Source organism: Prionailurus bengalensis, chromosome C2 (genome assembly GCF_016509475.1).
Source record: "Prionailurus bengalensis isolate Pbe53 chromosome C2, Fcat_Pben_1.1_paternal_pri, whole genome shotgun sequence".
NCBI lineage: Eukaryota > Metazoa > Chordata > Mammalia > Carnivora > Felidae > Prionailurus > Prionailurus bengalensis.
Genome location: NC_057350.1, coordinates 127,430,846 through 127,451,067, shown reverse-complemented (window position 1 = coordinate 127,451,067; position 20,222 = coordinate 127,430,846). Strand labels below are relative to the sequence as shown.

The 20,222-nt window shown below is 37.4% G+C and overlaps 1 protein-coding gene across 1 annotated transcript in view; it reads right to left on the bottom strand.

The window, feature by feature from the left end:
- Positions 1-20,222, bottom strand: part of STAG1 (stromal antigen 1) — a 410,827-nt gene that overhangs the window by 271,256 nt on the left and 119,349 nt on the right. The window contains exons 2-3 of the mRNA XM_043595334.1: positions 15,798-15,908; positions 6,017-6,119 (exon numbers count right to left, since the gene is read on the bottom strand). Of these exons, the coding sequence (XP_043451269.1) occupies positions 6,017-6,119; positions 15,798-15,826 (132 nt within the window). The 5' untranslated portion in view covers positions 15,827-15,908. The remainder of the gene's footprint in view (positions 1-6,016; positions 6,120-15,797; positions 15,909-20,222) is intronic.

Below are 20,222 nucleotides of genomic sequence, written 5' to 3'. Positions count from 1 at the left end.
GTATATGTGTAGAAATGTTTGTGTGAGTTACACACATGTACATTATTATACATATATAGTATATAAGTAGTATGAACTAAGCTCCATAAATACGGGAAATAAACCACAATTCTCACACCAGGAAACCTTTACCATTGGTTATAAAGGAGGTAGGGAGTAAGAACATAAAAAATCCATTTGATCTTATCCAAGGTCTATCTATTTTATCCTCATTATCCCCAGAGTGATTTTCCCATGACAAACCTAGATAATAATATAAAGAAGTTCAGAAAGATTGCCCCTAATAAAAATAAGAGGGAAGATAATGACATATAATTAAAAGAAAACCAGAAACACAAATAACTGTAATATAATATAGTAAAATATAGTATGTAAAAAAATATTTTTCACAAAAATGTGGTTTAAGTGATAGAAGGGTTCTATTAAGAGACAGATAATTTCTAGTAACAGATAAATAACCAGAGGAAGTTTCACAGAAGAGATGAGCCCCATTAAATATCTAAATGAAGATGATCAACAAACATGTGGATAACTTTGGAGTCTAAGTCCAGCCTGGAGACATAAATCTGAGAGACATAAACTTAGACATGGTACTTAAAGTCATGAGATTGGATGTGATCACCAAGGGAGTAGTGTGTGTAGACCAAATAATGTCTAGCATTTGTTAATACAATCATAGGGTTAGTATAAACATGACACAATGTTTGCTAGAGATTGTTAATCATTTGGGTAGAGAGCTACAATAACAAACATCAATCAGGACAACTACAAAATAAGAGTAGTTGTTTAATAATAAACAAAAGTCTCTGAAATAATAGTATACCAAAAAGAAATACCAATAATGAGATGCCCCCTAAGAATTTGGAAATGAAAACAATACTACCTATAACAGAAAGTCCTTATACTATTTGTTTTCATATGGCTGAGTAAACAAAACCAGAGATCATGAAGTCTTCTCAAATATAAACAGTATTAAAACGGCTAAACAAAGCATGTATCAACTGAAACTCTGAATTGTCAAAAGTGGAGCCAGCTGACTGAAAATGTTTAAGCAATCTTCGTAACAGGTACTGGAGCAAATGTGTCAAATCTGATCATACTGACAATCAGATCTCTCAATATAAATTAACAGCTTGGTAGTTCAGCATTCTTTTTTAAAAAATGTTTATTGGAGGGGGAGAGGGAAAAAGGGAGGGAGAGAGAGGGAGAGGGAGGGAAAGCGCGCACACAAACAAGCTGGCGGGGGGGGGGGGGGGGGGGGGGGGGGGGGGGGGGTAATCCCAAGCAGGCTCCATGCTGTCAGCATAGAGCCCAACACTGGGCTTGATCTCACAAACTGTGATTAAGACCTAAGCTGAAATCAAGAGTTCAACACTCAACTAAGTCACCCAGGTGCCCCTGGCATTCTTGAGATAAGGACTTTCAGAAGTTTAAGATGTGAGTTCAAAACTTAGCTTTGCCATTTATATGCTATGTGTGACCCTGGGCAAACTACCACTTCCTATTTTTGTTTTCTACATTGTAGATCACTTATAACACAGTTTCATAGTACTGATGTTACAGTTAAATGACACAAACAGCATCAGCTTAGTGCAAAGCCAGAGTAGAAATCCAGCAAGCTGCGTTGTTTCAAACATTAAGAAATGGGGTTGAGGGGCGCCTGGGTGGCGCAGTCGGTTAAGCGTCCGACTTCAGCCAGGTCACGATCTCGCGGTCCGTGAGTTCGAGCCCCGCATCAGGCTCTGGGCTGATGGCTCAGAGCCTGGAGCCTGTTTCCGATTCTGTGTCTCCCTCTCTCTCTGCCCCTCCCCCGTTCATGCTCTGTCTCTCTCTGTCCCAAAAATAAATAAACGTTGAAAAAAAAAAAATGAAAAAAAAAAAAAAAAAAAGAAATGGGGTTGAGGTAGGTGGGAGTATAGATGCCCATGTGAATTAATAAGTGTGAAAATATGGACGAAAGTCTAACTAACACAAGTCTCTAGAATGTACCATCCTACCCTGGTAAAATCCTTTTCAATTTTATAAATATGGGATGAACGTATACTATTTACCTATTAGATTATGGGGTAGTAATTTTAGTAAAAAATCATACTTCTACCCATAAAACAGCTAAATTAGGATATGCATACTCCTTTTCAACAAGGAAAGCAAAAATATTACAGGAATGCAGTTACTGACATATCAAAATTAGAGAGGTTCTAAAGAATAACACAATAGCCTGCTGAAGGGGTGAGAAATTCTTTTAGAAAAAAAAAAGGTTTTCTTGAAGAAGGCAGCACTAAAGCACAATCTTATGAAGTAAAGAATTTCAATTGGAGGAGAACAAATTCAAGTAAGCAACCATATAGACAGTTTATTCTCCTACCTTCAATCACATTTAGTCTTATTTCCCATTTGCACCTATAACCCAGAAATCCTAGTGAAAACAATGTAACTTGCCACAGCCTCAGAAAAATCATATACTGGTAGTAAGGGGAACTAGAATAGTCTCCAGCTTCTAAGTGTAAAACTTTCATTTTTCCCAAAATGCTTTTGTAAGGAATATTCTACCAAATATTCTAACAGAATTAAGAAGTATTATAAAGAGTGATTTTAATGTATGTCTTTTCCTCCACAATTTTTTCCCTCTAAATAAAAGTGGAGGACAAAAGCAAGTATAGAGAAAAATGGTAGAAGTTATCCCTTCATCCTTTCTTTTAAGACTTTGCTCAAAAATTAAAGGTTATGGAGTTTCACTGAAGCAAATTAAAAACTAAGGCAAACACGGACAGAACAGCAATAACATAAAAAAAAAAGTCTTAAGTCACAAGGACATATATACAATAATTGGTTGACATAATCATCAATTGCAACAAGTGGATCTTATCTGCATCATGATTCAAACCAACAAACTGTACTTTAAAAATTGGGGTGCCGGGGTGGCTCAGTCAGCTAAGCATCTGACTCTTGGTTTTGGCTCAGGTCAAGACCTCGCATTCTGTGAGTTTGAGCCCTGCATGGGGCTCTGTGCTGACTGTGAAGCCTGCTTGAGATACTCTCTCTCTTCTTCTCTCTGCCTGTCTCCTGTTCTCTCTTTCAAAAATAAATAAACATTAAAAAAGAAAAAAATAAGTAAAAATGATAATATTTATGAAATGATTATAAACTTTAAACTGATTATTTGGTACTGCTAATATAATATTGTTATCTTGAGATATGATAATGATACTTATCATTTAATAAAAAAAAAATTAATCATGCCCCGGGCAGAGACCTAAATAAACATTTTTCCTAAGAAGACATACAGATGACCAACAGACACACGAAAAGATGCTAAACATAGGCGCGCCTGGGTGGGTCAGTCGGTTAAGCATCCAATTTCACTCTGGTCATGATCTCCTGGGTCCATGGGTTTGAGCCCCGTGTCAGGCTCTGTACTGACAGTTCAGAGCCTGGAGCCTGTTTCGGTTTCTGAGTTTCCCTCTCTCTCTGCTCCTCCCCAACTCGCATTCTGTCTCTCTCTCAAATATAAATAAACACTTAAAAAAAAAAAAGATGCTGAACATTAATAATTGTTAAGACAATGCAAATCAAAACCACAATAAGGTATCACATCACACCAGTCAGTATATCTAATATTAAAAACAAACAAACAGAACAAAACAAAAAGAAAAACCAAGAAATAATAAGTGCTAGTAAGGATGTGGAAAAAGGGAATTTTCATGCACTGTTAGTGGGAATGTTTTTGGTACAGCCACTATGAAAACCAGTATGGAAGTTCCTCAAAAAAATTAAAAATAGGGGCACTTGGGTGGCTCAGTTGGTTAAGTGTCCGACTTCAGCTCAGGTCATGATCTCACAGTTTAAGTTCGAGCCCTGCATCAGGCTCTGTGCTGACAGCTCAGAGCCTGGAGGCTGCTTTAGATTCTGTGTCTCCCTCTCTCTCTACCCCTCCCCTGCTTGCACTCTTTCTCTCTCTCTCAAAAATAAATACACATTAAAACAAATTTATTAAAAAAAAAAATTAAGAATAGCAATGCCGGGGCGCCTGGGTGGCTTAGTCAGTTGAGCTTCCGACTTAGGCTCAGGTCATGATCTCGCAGTTTATGAGTTCGAGCCCTGCGTTGGGCTCTGTGCTGACAGCTCAAAGCCTGGAGCCTGCTTCAGGTTGTGTCCCCCCTCTCTCTCCGCCCCCCACCCCTCACTTGTGCTCTGTCTCCCTCTGTCTTTCAAAAATGAATAAACATAAAAAAAATTAAACAAAAATAGAAATGCGAAATGACATTCCACTACTGGTAATTCCACTACTGGGTAGTTACCCTAAGAAAATGAAAACACTAATTCAAAAAGATATATGCATCCCAATGTTTATTGCAGCATTATTTATAATAGCTAAGATTTAGGGGAGCCTGGGTGGCTCAGTCGGTTAAGCGTCCGACTTCGGCTCAGGTCATAATCTCGCGGTCCGTGAGTTCAAGCCCCTCATCGGGCTCTGTGCTGACAGCTCAGAGCCTGGAGCCTGTTTCAGATTCTGTGTCTCCCTCTCTCTCTGACCCTCCCCCGTTCATGCTCTGTCTGTCTCTGTCTCAAAAATAAACATTAAAAAAATTTTTTTTTAATAGCTAAGATTTAGAAAAAAAAACTCAATTGCCCATGGAAAGATGAATAAAGGTGAGACACACACACACACAGGAATATTACTCAGCCATAACAAAAACTGAAATCTTTCTATCTGTATAGCAAATGAATAAACATCCATCCCACATGGACTGATCTACAAGGTAGTATGCTAACTAAAATAAATCAGATGGAGAAAGACAAATACCCTATGATTTCACATACATGTGGAATCTAAAAAACAAAACAAAGAAGACAGAAAGAGACTCATAAATACAGAGAATAAAAGTAATGGTTGCCAGAGGGGAAAGATTGGCAGGGTGGGGAAGGGGTGTGTGTGAGCAAAATAGGTAAAGGGGATTAAGAGGTACAAACTTCCAGTTATAAACTAATCACAATAATAGAAAATACAGCATAGGGAATACAGTCAATAATGCTGTAGGTACACTGTATAGTGATAGGTAGTAATTACATTTACTGTAGTAAGCACTGAATCATGTATAGAATTGTCAAATCACTATGTGGTACACCAGAAACCCAAAAACATTCTATGTCAACTATACTTCAATAAAAAAATTTTTAAAGAAAAAGGAAGCTCCTATCTTTTAGAGATATATTCTGAAATATTCACAGATGCAATGAGGTCTGCATGACCTTGAAAATAACATGGGAAGGAAATAAGGGATGGAGAGATAAAACATGATTAGCCATGACTTGATAGCTGTTGTAGCTGGGTAATAGTTATATGGAGAGTTCATTGTAGTATGCCTCTCACAAAAGGAGAGTGAAATTTTCCATAACAAAAACTTTCATGAATAGAAAAAAAATTGTGAAGACCAAATCAGATTGTAAAATTGAGTGCGAAATAGTACAAACCTTAACCCCTGACACAGTGAATGATACTACGATCTCTGAGACCTTATGTTACCTTAAATTAAATAATAACCAGTGTACTCACAATACATAAAGATACCCCCACAAAGTAAGGACACCCAGAGTTCTTCTAAACTTCTCAGTCATTTATCAGTAAGAATATATTCTGAGACTGGGTCCAAATCCCAAACTAATACTACCAAAATGCACACTTAGGAGCTCACAACAAATCAGAGTTGCATCTAAAAAGCAGGAAAGTCATAACTAACTACATCTCATTTCATGTTAATCTAATCATCTTCTCCACGTCTTCACATGGATCACAATTTATTTACAAGGGAAGCATGGAGAGCAGAAATGATACTAAAATCAAATTCCTTTTTCAGATCATTGTCAATCCAATTCATGAAGCAAAGTTTTCAAGAATCTCTAATATGCTGCTGAAATTTTAAAAGATGTATTAACAGAACTAGAATTAACAGAAAGCTTATATCAAGCTCCTTTACTCAGTAACCGTTACAAGAACAAAGGCAAGCATAATACATACTGGAGGCCGACCAGGACGACCCCTTTTTCTTTTTCCTTTGATCTCAGTTTCTTCAAGTTCGCTGCCAGCATCAGAATGGGCAGTAGTTTCATTAGTTGAATCCCTAGAAAATGTGATATATTATTTTAGTGAACAAAATTAATTCATATATACAATGCAGTTCTATTCCACTACTTTCCTTACTTCCTGGTATACAGCTGATAAGAAGGGTTTTTCTTCCGTTTGCAGAAAAAATCTTTAGGAAAAGGAAAATATTACCCTTCCTGCCAATATCACATAATATTGAGTGACATGAATCCCCATATCGATAGGGAAACAAAGAGGAGGAAATCATTGTGGAAATGGCAGCTGCTATACAAAATATAAATGAAAATTCAGTTATGAAAGATGAATTATTCAATAGAAAAAAGAAGTCTTGGGAGGAATTTTATTTTATAAAATCATGAATAGTTAGTAGCGTGCTAGTAAAAGTTTAACAAATGGCTCCTCAAAAAAATTATGCACGTAAACGATTAGAAATTTTACTGAAATAATGGTTCTATAAAAAGAATTTACTGACAATAAATACACAATATTCTTTTGTTTTTTTTAAGTTTATTTATTTATTTTGAGAGAGAGGGAGAGAGAGCTCCAATGGGGTAGGGGCAGAGAGAGGAGACAGAATTCTAAGCAAGCTCCGCACTGTCAGCACAAAGCTCAACATGTGGCTCGAACTCACAAACTGTGACATCATGACCTGAGCAAGATCAAGAATCGGATGCCCAACCAACTGAGACACCCAAGCACCCACATAATATTATAAATCCCATACAACTAATTGATTCACATAAAACAATAATTTTGTCACAGATGTATCTATAGCTAACCTTTGATTGTAACTGATGAACAAACAGGATCCCGATATGAACAATCACGGATATCTTTGTTCACTTAATGAATAGGATACAGGTGATATGACAAAGACATTTGTTAGAACTTCACTCACTGGTCAGTGTTGTGGACAATGTCTTTACTGAATCAGGTAACAGTTCTCAAATAGTGGAAGGATACTTCCTCAATTATTTTTTCTATCATATTGTAATGGATATAAACTGATACACCTTTCCATTTAATCTGCATTATTAACAGTATCTCCATAACTTAATAAAGTTTATAGACAAATGAAAGAACAATAAATTGAGCCCTGATGTGTAGTGTTTGCTGATTTTCATAATGTAAATATTACCACAGCCAATTTCAAACTGCCAAAGTGATATCAACAGAGTTGAGAATAAACAGCAGTAGTACACACTAAATAAAATAGGTGTATACAAATACACACATACATACAATAGGTGTAAATAAAAACTTCCAGAGCGTAGAAAACAGTAACATAAAATAATCAGGAAGTGATGAGTTTTGAGGATTTATTACTTTATTTTTATTTTTAATATGATTTATTTAGTTTTAAGTTTATATAATTTAACTTTTTATAAAGACATTGTTATTTTAGTAGGGTCACAAAATTCCTGGAAATTTACTTTTCAGCTCTCCAGGACAATACAAGATGGCTCCAGCATACCAATGCAATAGTATTAACAACTTCTTTGCTAGAATTTATACTACTAACAGTATAAAAACTGCAAACAGTATAAAAACTGCAAACACAATGAAGGGAACACAGCAAATAGTGAGTCCAACACACAACCTATTATTTCTTCATCTGCTTCAACAAATGCTCTCAGTTCCATTTCCTTTTTGTATTGATTCGTTAAAGCTCAAGTCTGTAATGTCTACCACTCCTCCCTTCATACCACGTTCTCTGGAAGATCTCATCCACTTGATGTATAGCTTCTATGCAAATAACTTCAATATATTATCAATGGGCCTGATCATCTACAATTGAAAATTTTTAACTTCACATGTTAACAGCTTCTTTGAATGCCTATCAAATTCACCAAATACCACATACAAAATTAAGTCCAACACTAACTTATCTCTAGCTCTCTGCTCATGGCAATATAATTAACAAACTGATTTAATTAATGCAGGAGTGTACTTTAAGTTGTATGCAAATTTATTATGGTCACTACTATCCTGTCTTATATTCTTAGAATCGTATCAATCTTCCTCTTGTGCCATCAGCTAACAAGGGCAATCATGTTACCTTCCATATAATAATTCTCCAAATTCTTTCCATGATTATTACCATAATCACCACTCCCTGAGTTAATCTCAACTTATCTATTTCTATCTCCCTCGTCCAGGACATTCTACACATAATGCCAGTAACATTCTTGTATCGTGATACCTCCCTACTTGCAAATCTTCAAAGATGACCTGGTATTTAAAACTGTGCACAGAAAAAAGAACTGAGACTTCTGGGAAAGATGGAGGAGTAGGAAGAGCTCACCTCAACCTCTAGATACATGCAAATAATACCCACATCAGCATATATAACCCAGAAAACTACCTGAAGACTGTCAAAACAGACTCTCTATAGGTAAATGTAGAGACGAGGCCTTATCCAAAAAGGTAAGAAGGGCAAAGAACTAACTGGGAGCCAAATGGACCCACAGGAATGTCCATGGAAGGAAGGGATGCTATAGGCACAGAGAGGATATTGGACACCACACTAGGCACACCAGGCACCCAGAACAGGGGACCTGCATTAGCAAGACTAATCAACATAACGTTTGGCTTTGAAAATCCGAGAGGCTCAACTTTGTAAGTTGTTACAATCACCAGGGATTAATACCAGGAACTTTAAAAATCATCAGGCTGGCACTGGGAAGGCTAGAGGGCAATAAGATACTAGGTCCCCACCCTTTAAAAAAAAAAAAAAAGCATCAAACAGCCGTGTGGACATATAACACAGAAACAGTAGGTTGAAAAATGACTTGGGTGTATGAGAGGGAGATTTGTTTACTAATCTCAAAGCATTTGTTGGAGAGGTATGGATCTTTGGGAGATTTCTCCAAGAACAAAACTGCTGGCAGACACCATTTCCCTCACCATCACTCAGCCTAGATACATAGACACTTGCATAACCAGTGCAAACACACTCTCCTTCTAGCTTACTAACAGCACCTTCAAGTCTAAGATCTCTTGTGGACCCACCCCCTCCAACCCAGCCTCCACAGGAGTCTATCCAAAGCAGTATCACAAGCATAGCAGTGTGCAAGCAACCCCAATAGGGACAGAAACACCTCAAAGTGACTCCTGCCCTGGGCAAAGGGGAAGAAAATGACCCACACCAGTATGACTCAGACCCTGGCAGTGAGCAGGGGGTAGACAGCTGGTCTGACTGCAGGCCTTGCCCACTGATGAAAGCTTCTCAGGGAACAGCAAAGGTAGAGTGCCCTGCAGTTCGTTGTCACTGCAGCTCTGGCAAATGCCCAGTCTGACCCAACTCAATCCCAAGGCCACCCCAGACAGGCCCACTAATGACAGAGAAACCAAAACCTGCACATAAAAAGACAAGGAGAGCCACTACAGATGACCAAACTGCAGGCAAATACAGCTCAGCCACAAAAGTAAGGCAATACAACACACAAACGAGACACCACTGAAATGAAAGGTTCAGGTGAACAGGGAACACGGCACTGTACGGCACTACAGGACCTCTTCTTCATAAGGCCACTACTTTCAACAGGAGATGTAGCTGCCTTTCCTAAAACACAGAAACAGACATGAACCATTAGAAAAGGTGAGAGAAAAGAGGAATGTGTCTCAAAAAAAAAAAAAAAAAAAGACAAAATCACAGCAAGAGATCTAAACAAACAGAAAAAATATGCCTGAGAAAGAATTTAAAGTACTAGTCATAAAGATACTCACTGGACTTTAGAAAAGACTAGCAGACCTCAGAGAGAGCTTTAACAAGGAGATAGAAAATATGAAAAAGAACCAATCAGAAACGAAGAACTCAATAACTGGAATTAAGACTATACTAAGGGAATAAATAGACTAGAAGAAGGAGAAGAACGGATCAGCGACCTGGAGGACAGAGTAATGAAAAGGAATGAAGCTGAACAGGACAAAAAATAATAATAGTAATAATACATGAAAAGAGACTTGAACTTAGTGACACCATTGAGCATAATAACATTTGCATTAGGGATCTCAGAAAAAGAAGAGAGAAAAAAGGGGGCATAACATTTATTTGAAGAAATAATACCTGAAAATTTCCTGAATCTGGGGAAGGAAACAGAAATCCACATCCAAGAGGCACAGAGAGCCTCCAACAAAACAAACCCAAAGAGGTGCATACCAAGACACCTAGTAATTAAAATGGTAAAAACTAGTGATGAAGAGAAAATTATAAAAGCAGCAAAAGAAAACAGTTACATAAAAGGAAAACCCCATAAGGCTATCTGCTGATTTTTCAGTAGAAACTTTGCAAGACCGAAGGGAGTGGCAAAATATATTAAGAACGCCTAAAGAAAAAAAAAAACCTGCAACCAAGAATTATTCTATCCAGGAAGGCCATCATTCAAAATAAAAGGAGAACTAAAGAGTTTTCCAGAAACTCTCTGAATGGAAAGGAAATACCCTAAAGCAAGAGTAAGCAAGAGTAAGAAATGTAGGAAGCAGTAAAAATAAGGTCTATAAAAGTCAGTCAAAGGATTCACAAAAGCAGTGAATATTATATTTTACACCTGAAACTAATATAACAATGTATGTTAATTATACTCGAAGTTTTTGAAAAACTTTTTAAAAATAAACATAAAATTATAAATAGGGGCACCTGGGTGACTCAGTCAGTTAAGCATCCGACTCTTGATTTCAGCTCAGGTCATGACCCCAGGGTTGTGAGATTGAGTCCCACATCAGGCTCTGTGCTGAGAATGGAACCTACTTAAGATACATTCTCTTTCTCATTCTCTTTCTCTTTCTCTCTCTCTCCTCTCTCTCTCTCTCTCTCTCTCTCTCCCTCTCTCTCCACCCCCACCACCCCTCTCCCCTGCTCACGCTCTCTCTCTTTCTGAAAATAGTATCTTTAGTATTCATAAAGGCAGGTGTCTGCACAATTAGCAGTAGTTGATTCCTGATCTAGCTGATCTTACTCATCTCTACTAAAGAGTAATTAATCAGGGATACTTGGGTGGTTCAATGAGTTGAGCATCCAACTCTTGCTTTAGGCTCAGGTCAAAATGTCCTGATTCATGGGATCGAGCCCCATATTGGTCTGCGATGATAGCATAGATCCTGCTTGAGATTCTGTCTCTGTCCCTTTATCTCTGTCCCTCCCCCAGTCACATGTGCACAGGTTCTGGCTCTCTCTCTCTCTCTCTCTCAAAATAAATAAATTAAAAAAAAAAAACAACAATAAGTCATATTGCTTTTTCCTCAATATGCACCAAATAGTTTATGTTTACATATATGTACTGTGTGCTTGTTTCTATACATGATCAAGAATAAACATGCACAAAAACCTTGTAAGAAAACACAACTGTATCGATTACAAAAATAAATGAAAGATCTGAAAACATGATAATCTTGTCCATAGTCATACACCTAGTAATCACCACAGTCCACTTAGATCTCAAGGTAAACCTGAATTTTCTATCTCCATGTCAGGACACTAGAATGCAAATATTATGTTTTCTATTTATCTTGTGTGGATAGAATCTACTAGTGCTTTTGATGCTTGCAATCACTAAGCAACTACCGGAACAGGTTTGTTCCACCATAGAATATGTGACTCATTAGTGAAAATAATTTATCCTTGAGCACTACACGTTACTCATAGAAGAGTAAGGTACAACTTATTTTCTAATTCTGACAACTGCAGTGAGTTTAAAAGGTGATGACTATTACCAACAGATAACTACTACATTCCAATTAGTATACACATGTGTATGCATGTTTATTAGAATATATGATACATATTTTTTAATTTCAAGCAATAGAGAGAATATAAGAGTTTCACATCACCACACCCTAACTCTGAATCTCAATGTGCAGACTAACATTACTGATGGTTTAGATCGAGACCTAATTTTTTTTTTTTTTTATATTTGAGAGAGAACATGCATGCACAGTGGAGAAGAGGGCACAGGGAGAAAGAGAGAGACAGTAAGAGCGAGAGAGCGAGCGAGAGAGAGAGAGAGAGAGAGAGAGAGAGAGGGAATCTTAAGCAGGCTCTATGTTTGTGGAGTCTGACACGGGGCTCAATCCCAAGACTCCAGGATCATGACCTGAGCTGTAATCAGCAATCCAACACTCAACTGACTGAGCCACCCAGGTGCCCCTTAAATTTTTTAATTAACAGGAATCTTCATACAAATACATAGAATTTCTGAATAGTATCCCATAATATATGTGAAATTTATTTAATTACTTCCCTGTCAATGAGCACTTAGATTGTCTCTAGCTTTACAGTATTACAGAACTAAAACAACTGTCTTTGTACACTACCTCTTAATACACAGCAACAAATTTCTCTCTAGGATAGACAAAGAATACTTGATCAAGGGTAGGCAAACTCAAACTTTGACTAACTTTTGTAGTCTTTTATGCCTACAAAACTACTAACTTTTGTAGGCTTTTATGCCTACAAAAACCCTGCCAATCTCTAATGTTCGCATTTATAGACATAAACTAAAAGAAAGAAAAAATCAGATGAAATCTTCTAAGAATGAATTTTTATCCCCTAAAACTCTCTAAATTCTGTCTATCTCTATTTGCACTGTAATCACTTCAGTTCAAGTTATCAACATATCTGGCCTGCATACTACAATATCCTCCTAATAGGTGTCCTTGCTTCTATTCTTGCCCCTCCCAAATAATCACTATACTGCATGAAGGGTGATTTTCTGAATCTCTCCCATGCATCTCTTCGCATGCTTAAAATCCGACAGTGACTTCCTACTGCTCCTAAGAAGAAAAACTCAAAATTCTTGCCATCATTTAAGCAAGTCCCTGTACGATACAGCCCCACTCTGCTCCTAAGCCTTAATCTCATGCCACTCTCTATCACCAACCCTGAAAAAAGAAAAAGTACAGTTTTATTTCACTTTATCAAATATACCATGATTCCTCCTAACTCAAGGTCTCTGTACATACCATATTCCTTCAGTCTGGAATTAACACCATTATTCCTTCTTCTTCCCCCACAGTGTTCCTTCAGTTCAGAGTTAAGCTCAACTGTCTTTTCCAGAGAAAAGAACACTAAATGAAGGCATGTGGTAAAATTCTCACAAAATTCTCTAATTTAACTTCCCAGCACCCATAATAGCAGCTCTATATATCTGCGATTATTTCATTAACATATATTTATTATACAAGCTTCATGACAGTATGGACTGAATCTCTACTATATGCTTTCTCCTCCAGAACTTAACATACTTCCAAGAACTGTATTATGTAGTAGAATATAAAAATATATGGTAACTGATAATATTTGACAATGCTTAATAGTAAATAGCACTAAGGTCACAAATTTATCAGTGATAATAATATCTAAGTGAAACAAGAAATAACAAGGTCATTCACTGGAATTACCTTTCTCATGTCTACATTAAAAATCATTCTAAATGTTATTTATTCTGAGAGAAAGAGAGCATGAGCAGGGGAGGGGCAGAGACAGAGAGGGAGAGAGAGGATGTCAAGTAGGCTCCATGCTGTGAGTATGGAGCCCAATTTGGGGCTCAATCTCACAAACTGTGAGATCATGACCCAAGCTGAAGTCAAGAGTCAGACGCTTAACTGACTGAGCCACCTAGATGCCCCAGAAAAATCATTCTTGAAATAAACATTAAGAATTGCCAGATCAAAATATTTTTGTTTGTTTTTGAGGAGATCAGTTTCTAATGAACTGTCTTCACTTTACAAATGATAGAAACTCAAGTTTACAAACACTAAGAGACATATTTCCTTTCACTTACAAAGCAAACATGACACTGCTGGTCGGATGGATTAAACAAGATTATATATGTTGCTAAAATATGTCAAAATCCTCAGAAAACTTTATGGCCTCAATAAATGTTTCTCAGATCTCAACTCGACCAAGAGTACTATCTCCCACTGACGGACTGAAAGCAAAGTTCATTCACCCACCTCACAGATCACCACTATCCACTACCCATAATCATAATACAGGTTTTCATTTCTACGAAAAAAAAATCAGTTACACACAAAAAACAATGTTAAATACCACTGTGTCAATACAATTTCTCTTTAAATACAACAGTTATTGAAATACAATCTCTGTGCCATATTTAATCAGAGATACTTACTAAGGGCCTGCCTAATATACAATAGTATGAGATAAAAAAGTGGGGGCACCTGGGTGGCTCAGTCATTTAAGTGTTTTGACTCTTGATTCTGGCTCAGGTCATGATCTCATGGTCTTGAGATTAAGCTCCACACTGGGCTCTGTGCTAGGCATGAAACCTGCCTAGGATTCTCTTTCTCCCTCTCGCTCTGCCCCTTCCCCACCCACGCACTCTCTCTCTCTCTCTCTCTCTCTCTCTCTCTCTCTCTCTCAAAAAAAAAAAAAAAAATTAACAAAATGAAAAGGTGCAGTTCAGGCAGAAACAACAAGAGTTATAAAACATTAGGTTAAGTATGGTGCTGGAAGAAAAAGCAAAGAACATTACAGGAGCACAAAAGGAAACCTACCCCAACTCTGAGGGGGAAAAAAAGCTTTTCTGGTGGCATAATACATCAGCTAAGACTTACAGGATTAGTGGGTTGGCCAGGTAAGAGCACAGGTGAGTACGCACTGCAGGCAGGACAAAGATTTTAAAGAAGAAAGAAAATACTATGTGAGGACCTCCAAACTTGGTAATACATTTAAGTTAGGGAGTAATAAAGACACAGGAGTTAAGTAATTAGAAAGGGCTTAAATTTAATCTCCTATATTTGGGAGAAAGAAGGAGGATAGGTATTGATGGCTTTCCAAGCAGTAAAGAAATCTAGATAGCCTTTTTTGTCTTAGATACCTGGAGGAAAAACACAAGGCCAGGAAACCAATTAAAAGATGCCTACAATCTCTTGGGGAAAGAGGTATATAAATGAACAGGGGCATTAAAAATTATAAATAAACAAACTGTTGATCACTTTCATTGTATCTAAACCACTGTTCTCATACAGGATCACAGTATGCAGACTCCTAATTTGTATCTTGATGAAACCTCTAAAAGGAAAAGTATCTGCTACAACATTGAGCATATTTCCCAAAGAAAACAAAATAAGACCCAATTCTAGATCTGTCCTACAACTCCAACAAATCTAATGAGATGCCATCAGAAATGCCAACTTGGTATATCCTTAATATTACTTCTGGCAGCCAGAATGGTCCAATGATCTGAATCTCAGGGAAAATAAGGTGGGGAGAGGTGGGAGGGTATGTGTTGGAGAAACCGTAGGATATAGGATAGGAGTTTATAAACTATTGTAAATGGTCCAACAAAATATTTACACTTTGTAGGCAATTCATTCTCTATCACAACTTGTAGCACTAAAGCTGTCAAACAATGTGTAAAGGAATGAGCATGGTTCTGTACCAGTAACACTTTATTTATAAAAATAGGCAGCATGCCAGATTTGGTCCATGGATCATAGTGTGCTGACCCCTGAGAAGAAGAGTAACCTCTTCTTTGCTCAATACCACAAAAATACTCCTATAACAATAGTAAGAGCCCTGGATGGATATGGTAATTGTACAGTCTAACTGCTGTTTGACTTCAGACATATTGCTCAACTATGAGAGAACCTATTTGATGTGATGACAGAAGTATTTCATGTACAAAGTGTCATGTATTTTTTTTAAATAGAGGAAAAGTATAATACTTACTGTAATACTGGTAACTCTGAAGTAATCATTGCTGAAGACGTCTTTCCACAATGTAGCAAAAGAATCAAGTGCTGTACAACTCAAACTTTTTAAATAACTTCAAAGTCAATCCTGTTAATTAAAAAAAAAATAAGACTATTATTTTATTTCCAATTTTACTGAGGCATAATTGACAAATAAAATTGTATGATATTTAACCCACATGTGATGATTTGATATACGTACACACTGTGAAGGTCTTCTCCCCCCCCCCCATCAAGTTAATCAACGTATCTATCACCTCACATACTGACCTTTTATGTGTAAAAACATTTAAATTCTACTCTCTTAGCAAATTTTGATTATACACTTCAGTGTTATCAACTATATATTACCATATTACACAAGGTAATGTTACACATTAGACTTCAGACCATATTCATCTATAACTGAAAGCTGTACCCCTTCACCAACCTCTTACTACCTCCCCCACCCCCTAACCCCTGGCAATGACATTTCTACTCTCTGTTTCTATGAAATCAACTTGTATATGTGACGCCATGTGACATTTGTCTTTCTCTCACTTCTTTCACTTAGCATAATGCCTCTAAGTCCATCCATGTTGTCACAAATGACAGGATTTCCTTTAAGACTGAATACTGTTCCTATACACAAATAATGTACCAGGTTTTCTTTATTCATTCATCAACAAACAGGTTTTCCATACAGTGGCTACTGTAATGTTGCTATGAACATTTGAGTACAGATACGTCAGGATAATAATTCCATTTCCTTTAGAAATACACTCAGAAGCGGGGCGCCTGGGTGGCGCAGTCGGTTGAGCGTCCGACTTCAGCCAGGTCCCGATCTCGCCGTCTGTGAGTTCGAGCCCCGCGTCGGGCTCTGGGCTGATGGCTCAGAGCCTGGAGCCTGTTTCCGATTCTGTGTCTCCCTCTCTCTCTGCCCCTCCCCCGTTCATGCTCTGTCTCTCTCTGTCCCAAAAAAAAAAAAAAAAAAAAAAGAAATACACTCAGAAGTAAGACTGTTAGATCATATGGTAGTTTTAATTATTCACAGAACCTCCACACTGTTTCCCATAGAAACTGTGTTAGTTTACATTCTCATTAGCAGTATAAAAGGTTCCCTTTCCTCCACCTCACCACTATTAACCTCCTGTCTTTTTGATAAGAGATATCCTAACAGCTGTGAGGTGATATTTCATTGCAGTTTTGATTTGCATTACTCTGATGATTAGTGATATTCAGCACCTTTTCATGTACCCACTGGTTATCCGTATTTCCTCTTAGGGAAAAAATATATTTAAATCCTTTGAAAAAGAAAATTATTTTAAAGTGAAATGAATATGCTAGAATATTTAGACTATATCAATCAGTACTGTCAAACACAGTCATTGATATTTATCAAATAAATTAAAAACTTATGTCCACACAAAAGCTTACACAAAGATATTTATAGCAGCTTTATTTAAAGTTGTCCAAACATGGAAGCAACCAAGATGTTCATCAGAAGGTGAATGGATAAACAAACTGTGGTACAGTTAGAAAATGGAATATTATTTGGCACTAAAAAGAAATGAGCTAGCAAGCCTTGAAAAGACATGGAGAACGTTCAAATGCTTATTACTAAGTGAAAGAAGCCAATATGAAAGATTTACATACTGCATAATTCCAACAACATGGCATTCTGGAAAAGACAAAACTGTGGAAATGATAAAATGATGAGTGGTTGCCAGAAGTAAAAAGTACATAGGGAATAAATAGGCAGATACAAAGGACTTCTAGGGCAGTGAAACTATTTTGTATGACACCATTAAGGTGGCTGCATGTAATTTTTATACGTTTATCAAAACCCATAGAATATATAACACCCAAAGTGCACCTAATGTAAGCTATGAACTTTGGATGATAATGACACGTCAATATAGGTTCATTGATTGTAACAGATGTACCAGTCTGGTGTGAAAACCTGAAAGTCAGAGAGGCTTGATCCATGTGAGAACTAGGGTATAAGAGAAATCTCTCTACCATCTGTTCAATTCTGCTGTTAACATAAAACTTCTCTAAAAAATAAAGTCTATTAAGGGGGAAAAAAAAAAGGGCAGGGAAAGTGGGAGAAAACAGAGCATTCAAGACAGACCATGACACAGTATCAAGGGAATCACATAAGTATATAAAATTGGAACTCCAAGAGAAAGAAAGTACAGGGTAAAAGAAATAATAGAAGAGAACTTTCTCAAAATAATGTAAGATACTGAAACACAAATACAGAATCAGGGAATTCCCAATTAGAATAAATACTATAAAATATATATACTGCTAAAAACCAAAGGTTAAGGAAACAAAAAGGAAGTTAAAGGGACACCTGGGTGATTTACTCAGTTAAGCGTCTGACTCGACTTCAGCTCAGGTCATGATCTCACGATTTGTGAGTTCAAGCCTCATGTCAGGCTCTGCACTTACAGAGCAGAGCATGCTTGAGATTCTTTCTCCCTCTCTCTCTGCCCCTCCCCTGCATACTCCCTATCTCTCTCTCTAATAAACATAAACTTTAGGAAAAAAGGAAGCAAAGAAATAGGTTTTCTCACACACTGAAACACAAAGATAAGAATTTTATCAGACTTTTTGTTGAAAACTATATAAGCTGAAAGTCAGTGGAAGGACATCTTTGAAGTGCTGAGAGAAAAAAATAAACATTTGATTTATATACTCGGTGATAGTCTTTGCAAATCGAAAGGACAGACTCATCTCATGGAAAATGAAGGAGTAGAAAGCTCCATGAACCAGCCCTTCCAGTAAAGCAAGTCTTAGGTTTGTGAAACTGACAAAATCAAATTTTACAGACATCTGAAATTTAAAACAAATTATAACAGAGAAAAGAGGACCTAACAAAGAGCCTGCTAAAATGTGGTAAGGAAAAGCACTGTGCGGGCATCTGAGTGGCTCAGTCAGCTAAGCGTCTGACTCTTGATATCAGCTCAGATCATATCTCATGGTTCGTTAGACCAAGCCCTGCATCGGGATCTGTGCTAACAGCAGAAAGCCTGCTTGGAATTCTCTCTCTCTCCCTCTTTCTATGCCCCTCCCCTGCTTGAGCATTCATGCATGTGTGCTTTCTCTCTCAAAACCGTTTTTGTTTTTTTTTAAAGAAAGCACTGTAGAATTTTGTTTTTCTACCAACTCCCCTCCCCCACAATCAACAGTATCCATAGGGATGACAGACCAATTTCCTGGTGCATCTTTCTGGTAGCAAAAATAAGAACATGGATCTTGTTCTCAAAAACTGTGGTTGTGTGTTTTGAAGGGATTCTGGACTACCATCTTTCCAAGGAAGCTGAAATCATACACTACAAACAGGTGAGGCAAGAGACAGTGGATGTGACAAAGAGCAGACAATCTGAAAAGCTTCAGAATAAGGAGGCTACTAAGGAAGAAGACATTCTGGGGATCAAGGGCTTTAAAGAGTTAATCACATATACCAAGAAACCCAAAGTGCTACATACATGCCCAGGGCCAGAAGCATATTTGCAGAAGACATGAGAGGACACAGGCTTGCAACTCTAGCTAATCTTTGGGTTCTGTGCAAGCACAAAGTGAAGACTAAGGCAGAGCAGTAAGCAACCTGGCTAACCTTTGAAGGAATACCTCAGCTACAGATAAATAGCCAAGACCAAAAGATTGCTTTTCTTCCTTTTGATTCCCATTGGCTCAAAATACCTGTAAGTTAACTGCTGCCTACGGGTATTATAAAATTTCATTAACCATACATGACAATGAGTACGGCAATTGAAAACAATACTTTAGAAAAGTCACTACACACATGACCGTAGCCCTCAAGAGGCAATAAACCTCAGGGGAAAGGAGAGAATCTAGTGTCTGGAGTTATCATATTACGATACTGAAAAAAAAAATTTTTTTTTTTGAGAGAAAGAAAGACCATGCACAAGCAGGGAAGGGGCAAAGAGAAGGAGACACAGAATCCCAAGCAGGCTCCGCACCATCAGTGCACAGCCTGACAAGGGGCTCAAACTCATGAACACAGGAAATCATGACCTGAGCTGAGGTCAAGAGTCAGATACTTAACCAACTGCGCCACCCAGGGACCCTGAAAATGTCCAGTTTTTAACATCAACAATCAAAAGGCATACAAAGAAAAAAAAAATACGGCCCATTAATAGGAAAAGAGGTTGACAGAAATCATCTTTGAGTAAAACAAAACTTAGGCTTAGACTTTCAGAGGACAAACTATCAGAAGAATATAGACTATCTGAAAACGTGCTGATGAAAAACTTTCCAATTTTTATACAAACAGAAATCTACAAATTCAAGAAGGTCAAACAACTCTAGATACGACAAACTCAAAAGAGATTCACAGATACAAATTACAATCAAATAATGAAAGCCAAAGACAATGAGAAAACACTGAAAG